At 44.5% G+C, this 11,559-nt stretch overlaps 1 protein-coding gene across 1 annotated transcript; it reads left to right on the forward strand.

The window, feature by feature from the left end:
- The first annotated feature begins 8,139 nt into the window (after positions 1-8,139).
- CLDN7 (claudin 7) lies at positions 8,140-11,360 on the forward strand. The gene is made up of 4 exons (XM_019745131.2): positions 8,140-9,681; positions 10,521-10,685; positions 10,805-10,889; positions 10,977-11,360. The coding sequence occupies exons 1-4, from the start codon at positions 9,459-9,461 to the stop codon at positions 11,137-11,139; spliced, it is 636 nt and encodes a 211-aa protein (XP_019600690.1). The 5' UTR covers positions 8,140-9,458; the 3' UTR covers positions 11,140-11,360.
- Positions 11,361-11,559: the final 199 nt, after the last annotated feature.

An 11,559-nucleotide genomic window follows, 5' to 3' on the forward strand; every position in this document is an offset into this window, starting at 1 on the left:
CAGCTAGATATTAGGAGATAGAGTAGTTTAAAGATTGTGGAGAAGTGGTGGAGAAGTAGAAGAGGAGACAAAAGAAAAATGAGAGACAAAAGAAAAATTGGGAGGGAGAAAGAAAAATGGCATGGAAGGTGGGAGAAAGATGTTGATTGATAGAGGATTGAAAAGGAAGAAAGAGAAACATGACACAGTGGAAACTTTGCATTGGAGTGTGTGTGTGTGTGTGTGTTGATTTTGCATAGTCATCTTTGGCCCTTGTGATCTCAGAACAAATTATAGCCCTTCCTAAACTCTGTCCTATATCATGGGGAGCTAAACTCTACAGGATTTGTTTTCCAAGCTCCTGTGTTCATTGCCTTCCAGCTGGATTCAGCCCATGGTAGGTAAGAGATTGGAGGGCAGGAGAAAGCCAGGATATCCCCTCACATCCACCTACCATCCACCCCTGCCCCAGGTTCTACTCTTCAGGCTGTCTTTGCTTCCAGATTCCGCAAGGAAAACCTTGACTCCTGAGCTCCAGCAATGTTATCTCCTCCCTCTCACTGTATTTTGTCTATATATTAGGGTCTCCGGTGTGGAGGATGAATTAATGACACAGTTGTTGGTGTCTTCGTTAATCTATGTCTTATTTTTATGTTTAAAACTGTTCTCTCTTATTTCCATACCCATTTCTCGTTTGTCCTCTCCTCCCTCAAAAGGCAACCATTCCAATGTCTTTAATGCTCATTTTCTGTTTGTGACCTTGCAAAATATGAATTGTTTTGTGTACAAACATTTTAAATTGATGTAAATGCATCTTGTTATGTCTTTCATTCTGATCTTACTTATTTTCAGTAAGCACTGTTTTAAAAATTCATTCACGTTCTGTGATTATCAGATTTATTGTTGCACAGTACTCCACAGTATCAGTCACACCACATTGTACTTGCTCAGAATCCCACTGATGAGTACCCATGTCACCTCCAGCTCCCTACCACAGCAAATAATGTGGCAATGAGCATTTTCATACAAGGTTCATTATGCACTCCTGTGAAAACTTCTTTGAGAGCTATATCTCTGTCTCTGCCTATGTCTATGTCTTTATTTATATCTATCTCCACAAGTGGAATTGCTGAGTCATAGGGTATACTTATACCTAATATGACTAAGTACTACGAGCTTGCTGTTAAGAATGACTGTCCCAGTCTCCATTTCCATTAGCAGTGTGGAAGGGTTCTGCTACTACCATACCTTCTTCAGTCATCATCCACCCAGAGGCAACGTAGTTAAGAGAATGGACCCTGGGCCCAAACTGCCTGAGTTTGAGCCCCAGCTTTGTGACACTAACTTTGTGCCCTTGGGAAAGTTACCTAAGCTCTTTCTGACTTATTTGCCTCATCTGTAAAATGAGAAGGGAGATAATAATAGTATCTACATCCTAGGGTTTTAATGACAGTCTATAATGCAATACTCCTATGTGCTTAGAATAGGTTGAACTTAATAAAGTTTTTTTGTGTTTTTTTTCCCCTGTTAGGAACAGTGCAACCAGTAGAGTTTGAAATAGCTTTATTTTTATAAAGTAGGCACTGAAGAATAAGGTTTATTGTTTCAATTTTTTAAAACAGCTTTATTGAGGCATAATTGCCAAACAATAAACTGCATAATTGAAAGTGTACAATTTAAGTTTTGACATATGTATACACCTGTGAAACCCTACCAGTAATCAAGATAACGAATATATCCATCATTTCCCAAAGTTTCCTTGTACCTCTCTGTAATCCCTCCCTTCAGCCCTTTCCCCATCCCCTAGGTAACTACTGATCTGCTTTCTCTTACAGACTAGTTTGCATTTTCTAGAATTTTATGTAAACGGAATCATACAGAATGTACTCTTTTTGTCTGGCTTCTTTCACTTAACATAATTATTTTGAGATCATCTATATTGTTGCGTGTATCTAGAGTTCATTCCTGTTTTATTATTGAATACAATTGATTTGATGATCAAAAGTATTCAGTCTGCTTATCCATTCACCTGTTGGTGGACAGTTGGGTTATTTCCAACATTAGGCTATTACAAATAAAGCTTCTAGGAATATTCAGGTACAAGTCTTTGTACGACTGTATGCTTTCATTTCTCTTGGAAAATACCTAGGAGTAGAATGCCTGGATTTTATGTAGGTGTATGTGTCACTTTTTGTGAAACTGCCAAACTGTTTTCCAAAGTGATTGTACCACTTTGCATTCCCATCAGCAGTGAATGAGAGTTCTAACTCCTCCACACCCTCACCAACATTTAAGATGGTCAATTTTTTTTTAATTTTAAAAACAATTTTAAATTAAGTTTATTGGGGTAACATTGGTTAATAACATTATATAAATTTCAGGTGTACAACTTTATGATACGACATTTGTATACTCCATTGTGTGCTCACCACCTGAAGTGTAGTCTCCTTCCATCTCTATGTATCTGACCCCCTTTACCCTTAGCCCTCTCCCCACCCCTCTTTCCCTCCGGTAACCACCATTCTGTTATTTGTACCTGTGAGTTTGTTTGTTTGTTTTATTTGTTGCTTTTTGTTTTATGTCCCACGTATGAGTGAAATCATGTGATTCTTGTCCTTTTCCATCTGACTTATTTCACTTAGCATGATATTCTCAAGATCCATCCATGTTGTCAAAATGGCAATATTTCAAGATGGTCAGTCTTTTAAAATCCAGAGTGGATAATGAGATTTTAATGAAATACATGAGAATTGGTTTGGATTTTGAATATTTGTCAGTTCGATGGGTGAAAGGCGATACCTTACTGCAGTTTTGTCTGATTACTCATGGTTTGGAGCATGCCTTTAAATACTTGTTAGCACTTTGGCTTTATTATTATTATTTTTTAACTTTTATTTATTTAAGTGTGCGTTTCCAGGACCCATTAGCTCCGAGTCAACTAGTTGTTTCAATCTAGTTGTGGAGGACGCAGCTCACAGTCGCCTATGCAGGGATCGACCAGGCAACCTTGTTTTTAGGAGGACAGAGCACTAACCAACTGAGCTAATTGGTTGCCCCCAGGCTTTATTCTTTTGTAAATTCCCTCCTCATAGTCTGCCTGTTTTCTCTTGGAGTATTCTTGTTGACTGGCAACATTTAAAAACTTATATCAATCTTTGTCAGATTTGGACATCACAATTATTTTCTCTCATTCTATCATCTCCCTATTAAATTTTCTTTGGTGAGCTCTATTGAATAGAAATCTTTAATTTTGGTGTAATCAAAATGAAAATTTTTTCTTTTATGGGTTGTGATTTTGAAATTCTGTGTATGTTCTTTTGTATCTTTTGTAAAAATATATTGTTTTATAGTTTCTTCTAATAACTTTATAGTTTTACTCTTCACATTTAGGTCTTTTTAATCCATCTGGAAGTGCTCACTTCGGCAGCACATACACTAATCCATCTAGAGTACATCCTTGTTTTGGGTGTTAAGGATCCATTTTTTTCTCTTATGGAGCCACATTTACCACATATCAAATTCAATATATACAAATATCTGTCTCTGAGCTCATATTCTGTTCCATTGGTGTATCTGTGTGTTCTTGTACTAATACTGCACTGTTATTACAACTACAACAAATACTACAAGTTGCTGTTTTTCATGATGCTTCGTAACAAGTTTAAACTTCTGGAACAGCAAGACCCCTCTTGTTACTCTTCCTTTTCAATGTCAACTTACCATTTGTGTTCTTTTACTGCCCCATACAAATTTGGGGGTAAACTTATCAAGATCTTTTAAAAATGCATTTTTATTGATAATATTTAAAATTATAAAATCTTCTGGGCACAACTGATGTCCTTGTAATGTTAAGTCATCCCATTTAAGAGCATGGCCTATTTATTTATTCAGGTCATCTTCTATATCCTTTATTAGAATTAAAAATTTTTTCCATTGAGGTATTATGAATACTTAGTTAATTCCTAGATGCTTTATCATTTTTGTCACTGATGAATATTGAATGATGTTTTTTATTACATTTTCTAGTTATTACTGACATAGTCATATACGAGTGAACTTTTTTCTTTCTTTTCTTTTTTTTTGTGGGTTGATCTTGTATACAGCAACCTTGCTGAACATCCTTGCAGGTTCTAATAGTGTCTTTGTTGATTCTGTTCGCTTTTCCAAATAGATGATTATATCATCGGCAAATCAGTTTACGCGTACGTTATCCCTTCAATCTTTGCACTACTTATTTCTTATACTTCCTTGTAGTATCGATCATGACCTCCAGGACTTTGCCAAGCAAAAGGGGTAACAGTGAACATCTTTGTACTTTTCCCCATCATAAAAGAGATGAGTCTAAAATTTTTTCATTAAATATAAGAATTTCTTTTCTAATCTTTGTTTGCTAAAAGTTCTTATCATAAGTAGGTGTTTAACTTTATCAAATGCTTTTTAAAATTACTGATTGAGGTAACCATATAATTTTTTTTTTTAGTCTATTAATGTGGGAAATTACATAGATGAATTTTCTAATATCGAAACACTTGCATCCCTGGGATAAATTCCTTGTTTGTGATGTAGTACTCTTTAAATACACTTTTACTTTTGGTTAAGTAATATTCTACTAAGGATTTTTGTATGTATACATATTTATAGATGAAATTGGCCTGTAATATTTTTCTCATATTATCTTTAACTGTTTTCAGAGGTAAGATTACCCTAGCCTCATAAAATGAGCTGGTTGCCTTCTCACTCCTTCTCCAGATCTGTATCTCAAATATGCACTCGAGGCTGAACCACAGGTGATCATCTGGCCTCCTGTTTCCTAAGCAGGCAAAATATTATCACTCGTATTTTACAGATGAGACAAGTGAGGCCCAAGAATAAATTTCTAAATGAGGTGGAATTAGAACTTGGGATATTTTATCTGCTTTGAGGCTGTAATGTTTTGGTCTGACCAGTAAAATAATAACCAGTGATCAGTATAATAATAGTTTTTGAGTAATATTTCACAATTAAAATAATATTGCAAGCTTCCAAAGTTCATTTATTTATTTATCACACTTTCCCATAGAAACAAACAAGTTGGTTGGGTTCCCATACCAAGTTGATTACATCATCATATCACCTGTCATCTCCATTCTATGGTGTATATCCCCTAATCTGATCCAATCTTCCACCCAGATTTGATCTTTCAAATTCTTCCCCTATGACCTTTGGACTCAATGTCTGTCATCATCCTTAAAGGCACAGACTCTTCTCTGAATGTTTTCTTCCTAGACTTTACTGAAACCTGGCTGTCTTGGAGGACATACTTCCCTGGCAGCCCACATAACAGAGGATTACTGCAGGTCTCATTTTTTTTTTTTTCTTTTTAAAAAAAATCCCATTTCTTTCTTTTTTCTTTTTATTTATTTAAGTGTGTTTTTCCAGGACCCATCAGCTCCAAATCATGTAATTGTTTCAATCTAGTTGTGGAGGGCGCAGCTCACAGTGGCCCATGTGGGGATCGAACCGGCAATCTTAGTTGTTATTAGCACCACACTCTAACCAACTGAGCTAACTGGCCACCCCCAGCTCTCATTTCTTATGCCTCAGAGTCTGGAGCTGGGAATATTGCTCCCCAATTGTATTGCTGCTTCTAGATCATTATTTTCCTTCATACTTCAAAATTCTCTGTTCCTTTGCAGTTCATGTCTAGAAGTGTATCACTCACCACCTCAACTTGTTGCTAGGGTCTTCCCGCCTACTCATTCACTGATAACATCCAGCCCACATTCACTGATAACATTAGCACCTGGCTCATCCCCTTCCTCTTTACACCTATGTGCCTATCATCAAGGTTGTCAACTTCAAAACCCATCAGGGTACTCCATCTAATTGTAGCGTCTCAGCCCTCAATCTCATCTTCAATGATGTTTCTCTTCAGCCCATCCCTAGGCTTTGTCATTTCGAAAAACAGTTTCTTCCAATGTATTGAACTCAAGCCTCCCACCTCTGATGATCACCTCCTAACCTTCTAGCTCATTTACTCATGTATTCCTTTCATTTCATGGAGACCTCTAAACCATTGACCTTATTTTATCAGTTTTTCACTATCCACCAACATTTTTTTATGTTTACTCTCCTTATCCAATTTATATCCACGATTTAACACATAAAACACTCTTATGCAGATACCTTAAGTCCCTTCTCCAACCATCCATCTGCTTGCTTCTTGCACTCAACTTTTTTTTTTGATTGTCACACTGAGGCTCAGGAGAGGGTTCTAGGGAGGGTTCTACTGGTAGCTAATCAGTAAAAGTCAAGGATGCTAAATATCCTATACTGCACAGGACCATCACCCATACGAAAGAATTATCTGGCCCCAAATTCAATAGTGTGAGGTTAAGAGATCCTGCTTTAAATTAATACTACAAGTTTCAAAGGAACAATTGACACAGGGTCTTAGCACTTGCTGTTTCCTCTGGCTATAACATTGTTCTTTCATTATTTAACAGTAGCTTCCTAGAAAGGTCTCTCTGACCTCACTCTAAAATGGGCCCAACCTCATCACATTACCGTTTTATTGCTTTCAAAACATGCACCATTTCATTTGTCTTTATTATCTGCTTCCTCTTTCTAGACTCTGTTACATGAGTCTCGTGTCTTTATCTGTCTTATTTACAGCTGTATCCCCAGTGACAAACTACTACATTATATAGGCACTCAGAAAATATTTGTTGAACAAGTAGATGAAAACATTGTTAATTTGCAAATTCATTCATTCATTCATCAAATATTTATTTGTGATTAAAACCCAGACACATTTCTGCCCTCTTGGAACTTATAGGACAGTGGGAGACTGATATTGAATAAATAACCACACAAAGTAAACAGTTTCAAACTATGATAAGGGTTTTGAAAGTAAAGTACAAGTAGCGGTGAGAGCAGTCAGCAGGTGATCTGACTCAGTCAGTCTGGGGAGGGGTAGTCAGGCCAGGCTTTCTAAGAGAAGTGATAGTTGAGCTGATAGCTGAAGGATGAGTCAGCTGGGTGGAGGAAGGTGGACAGGGGGTAAATGGAGGAGAGCATCCAGGCATAGAAAACAGAGTGTGCAAAGGCACTTTGGTGGGAAGTAATGTAGTTCGTTTCAGAAACAGAGAACGCCGGTGTGGCTGAAGTCCAGAGTACAGTAACCCATGGTATGGCATTTGCCAAATCTAGTGGAGCAAAGGAAGCAAAAGAGTGCCATTGGAACATATTAAGGATTTTCATAGGAAGTGACAAGATCTAAGTTTGTTTTAAAAAAAGTCAGTTATCAGAGACAGAATATTAGAAGGACAAGCAGGGAAGCTGGGGGATTGGTTTGGAGGTAGTTGCCGTGTCCAGGCAAGAGGTGTTGGTGGCTTGGCTTGAGGCAGTGGCAGTGAGCTTGGAGAAAAATTAGATATACTTAAGTAATGAGAAACATGGAATTTTTAGAGCTGGAAAATACCTTTAAGAAATACCATTAATCAGAAAGTAGAAAAATAAAAATGAATAAAAGACATTAAAGTCTGCATTTTATAGAAAAGCAGGCTAATTAGCTTGGTATGAGGGGCTCTTTAATATGTATCTTAACTAAAAGAGGGAAAGATCTACAGAGAAATATTTGAGAGGGAGGAACAATGATGGGAAATGCAAGAGAGATGAGGTAAAAGAAACAGAGAGAAATAAGAGAGACAAAGTAATAAAGGTGTGCGAGTCTGAGAGTTGTGAGGAGTGAGAGGAGTAAGATTGGGAGGCATCTGGGCAGGGAGATGCAAAGAAAGGCTAATTGGTGGTGCTGGACTCCAAGAGGGCTGGGGATAGGGTACAAAGGTTGACTAAAAGAAAGGGGAGTGAAATAGGAAGTGGAAAAGGCAGGAAGGGGGACATGATAAAAGATGAGGGAGGAATGAGTGAATGGGGATGTTGGGAAGAGATATCCAGAGGAAGGATGGGGCAATAGTTTGGGAAGAGAGAAGAAACCTGAGGGTGAGTTGGGAGCTGAATCTGAGGGCTGAATCAAAGGTCACATTAGAGCCTGATGTTGGGGAGGGCAGAACAGGAGAGGATGGAAGAGCTCACACAAATAGGCAGGTCGTGGCTCAGAATGAAAGAAAGAGAAATGCTAGCATGGATGGGGGGAGTGGAGAAGAGGGGAAGGTGAAGGACAAATTTGGAAAGGCTCCAGGGAGGGAATGAGGGGTGTGGGCAAGAATTCAGACGGAGGTGTTACCCTTCTCCCCACTCTCAGCTGGCTTCTGGTCATGGTGGTTTTTCCCTTGTTACAATGACCCTTGATGCGGGAGGGATTAGTGGCCACCGGGAAGTGGGGTGCAAAGAGTCCAGGCATTGTCATGTCTGGGATTGGAATGCGGGGCCAAGAAGATGGGGCCCATGCATGGAAGCCGGGTGTCCGTTGGAGAGCAGGGTAGAAGAGCGAAGGACAGCGGCCAGGGCCGGGGGCATGCTGGAGAGGTGGCTCTGGGAGTTCTGAGGGATTGGAGCCAGGGCCCCTGAAGGTGGGATCCGCTAGGATCTGAGACTGAAGAAAAAGAAGAAAGAGCAGAAGGTGGGGGAAAAGTAGGGCGGGACAAAGAGCGCCTGGAGTAGAAGCCTAGGGTCCCTTCGGAGAGGAAAGGCAGAGCAAAGACTGGCCGGGGTCGTCCCCTACATTCTGGCTCCGCAGCGTCGCTGGCGCACCTGTTGGGGAGTGGGGAAGGGGCATCCTGGTGCCCGAGCGAAGTCCGGTTCAGAGGAGCCGACTTTGAGCGTGGGACTTCCAAGAAGCTTCCGCCTCCTCCCCACCTGCGGTCAAAGCCCGGCAAGTGAAGGGGCGTGACCCTGGTGCTCAGGTTTCTTCCTCATTACCTGGGCAAGGAGGGGTGGGGGCCGGGACTTCCGGCCTAGGTAAGTGTCCCTTCGGTGACGTCAGGTCACTTTCGGCAGCCCCTCCGGTCCCGCCCCCCCTCGCGCTCCGGGTACCCGCGGGGACGCGCCCCCGACGCCCTACATATACTCAGGTGCGCCGCACCTGTCCGCTCGCACCTGCCGGCTTACGGCTGAGGTTTCTGGCACAACCTCTCCCTCGCACCGCCTCGCACACCGCAGCCTCGGGCCGACAGCCCCGGGTACTTTGGAGACTTCCAGCACCCAGGACCGCGCCTGTACGGCCCCTCCACCTTTTATTTGGGTAGGGTCGCGGAGAGCACCAGAAGGAAACACCTGGCCTTCGCAGATCGCCTTTGTTGACCAGCAGTTCTCCGGTCGTAACCTGTTCCCTCTACTGCGAGACCTTTGCACCGCCAGAGGGGCGATTTGTGTTTACTTCGGGTGATCAGATATTTGCAGTCACTCGATCAAATTTTTTTTGACTTTTCGGGCGACTTATAACTCCAACTTGTCTTTTGTGGGGTTGCCCCTCAAGGTTTGTTTGTTTTACTGCAGAGGCGCCCGCCCGGCGCCCCCGGTCTTTTCTGAGGGCGGAAATGGCCAATTCGGGCCTGCAGCTGCTGGGCTTTTCCATGGCCCTGATGGGCTGGGTGGGCCTGGTGGCGTGCACAGCCATCCCGCAGTGGCAGATGAGCTCGTACGCGGGCGACAACATCATCACGGCCCAGGCCATGTACAAGGGTCTGTGGATGGACTGCGTCACGCAGAGCACCGGCATGATGAGCTGCAAGATGTACGACTCGGTGCTCGCCCTGCCGGGTAAGGCCGCGGGACCGACGGGGCGGACGCGCCCAGGGCCGAGGTCAAGGGGTGGGGTGTCGGTCAGGCCCCGCTGACCGACGCCCTTGGTTGTCTGAGAGTCGCTGGAGAGAGGAGGGAGCGGAAGCCGTGGGGATGGGGCCGTGGTGCCGGCCAGAGCGGACTGGGGTTCCGGCGGCTGCACGTGGACCCGCCACCCCCCCTCCACCGTCCTGGTGCCCCTCTTCCGCCCCAACTTCTCTCGTATAGGCCGGGTCCTGGGCCGGGGTCCTCCCTCCCTCACCCCCCTGGGCAGGCCTCGGCCTCCGCCGCTCCCGCCCTTTTCTCTCCGACAAAGGGTGGCGCACGGCCGAGGCCGCAGGGTCAGGCCGAGGGCGGGGGAGCCGTACGCTCCGTCAGACTTGGGCCGCCGCCGGCGGCCTCTAATCTTATCGGCCGATTAGCCAAGCCACAAAACCAATGGCCTCGATAGTGGGGTCAGAACTAGGACGCGGGCCGTCAATCTGTGGCCCGCGCGAGGTCTCCGGAGAGGCCGTTGCCTCCGGTCCTGTTAGCTGTCCCCTTTCACCCTTCCCCCTACTCGGGGCAGTTTCATCGAAACCTGGGCGCCCCGGGCGGGTACTAGAGAGGGCGGGGCGGAGCTGGAAGGCCGCGGACTCGGGAGGGTACGGGATCCACTCTACTTCCGCCCGGGACTTAGACACCGAGAGGCCCCCAGGCTGGCGGCGGGGTCCGGCGGCCATTGGTTACGTGGGCACGGTGGGCGGTTCGAAGGCTCGAACGGCCCGAGGGCCGTCTGCACTCCTAGCGATGACGGCATCCTTGCCCCTTCCCTGCAGCGGCCATTCAGGCCACTCGAGCTCTAATGGTGGTATCCCTGGTGCTCGGCTTCCTGGCCATGTTTGTGGCCACGATAGGCATGAAGTGTACACGCTGTGGAGGAGACGACAAAGCGAAGAAGGCCCGTATAGCCATGACTGGAGGCATCATTTTCATCGTGGCAGGTAAGTCACAGGTCCAAGATGGGCTCAAGGGCTCTTCTCTCTCCCATCCTGGAGGAGTGATGGTGGGGAAGGTGCTGGTTTGGGGGCTCATAATATCTGAATACTCATTCTCTCTCCAGGTCTGGCTGCCTTGATAGCTTGCTCCTGGTATGGCCACAAGATTGTCACAGACTTTTATAACCCTTTGGTCCCCATGAACATTAAGTGAGTATGGGAGCCCTACCTCCTAAGGGGTCCTGGGGCTGGGAGAGGCAGGCCAGGGTTTCTGACCCCAGTCCCCTCTCTCCACAGGTATGAGTTTGGTCCTGCCATTTTCATTGGCTGGGCAGGGTCTGCTCTGGCCCTCCTGGGAGGTGCACTACTCTCTTGCTCCTGTCCTGGGAACGACAGTAAAGCTGGGTACCGTGCACCCCGCTCCTACCCTAAGCCCAACTCTGCCAAGGAGTATGTGTGAGCTGAGATCCCTTGGCCCCTGCCTGGTAGCCCATGGGTGTGCCCCAACATCTGAAGGGCCCCGGGGCAGAGCTCAGCCTGTGGGCAGGGTGCGGAGCAGAAGCCTTTGGTCACTCCAGTCCTGCACACCATGTACAGTTCCCTGGGGGGTTGGGTGAGGGAGACAAAAAGGGGTGGGTGTGCTTTTTGTACAGTAATAAAAAGTATGTTTTGGAAAACAGGCTTTTTTTTCTCCTTCAGGGCCTCTCCTTTCTCCCTACCCAGATCCTACAAGAAGCTGGGAGCCTAAATTATACCTATTTCAGCTAAATATACACTTAATGAGCACCAACTGTGTGCCAGGCTATCCCTGTTCCAGCATTTCATTGTCATTCAGGTCCCAACACTTTGACTATTGATTCTAAGACTCAGGCGTTTGGTT

Source organism: Rhinolophus sinicus, linkage group LG15, assembly GCF_036562045.2.
Source record: "Rhinolophus sinicus isolate RSC01 linkage group LG15, ASM3656204v1, whole genome shotgun sequence".
NCBI lineage: Eukaryota > Metazoa > Chordata > Mammalia > Chiroptera > Rhinolophidae > Rhinolophus > Rhinolophus sinicus.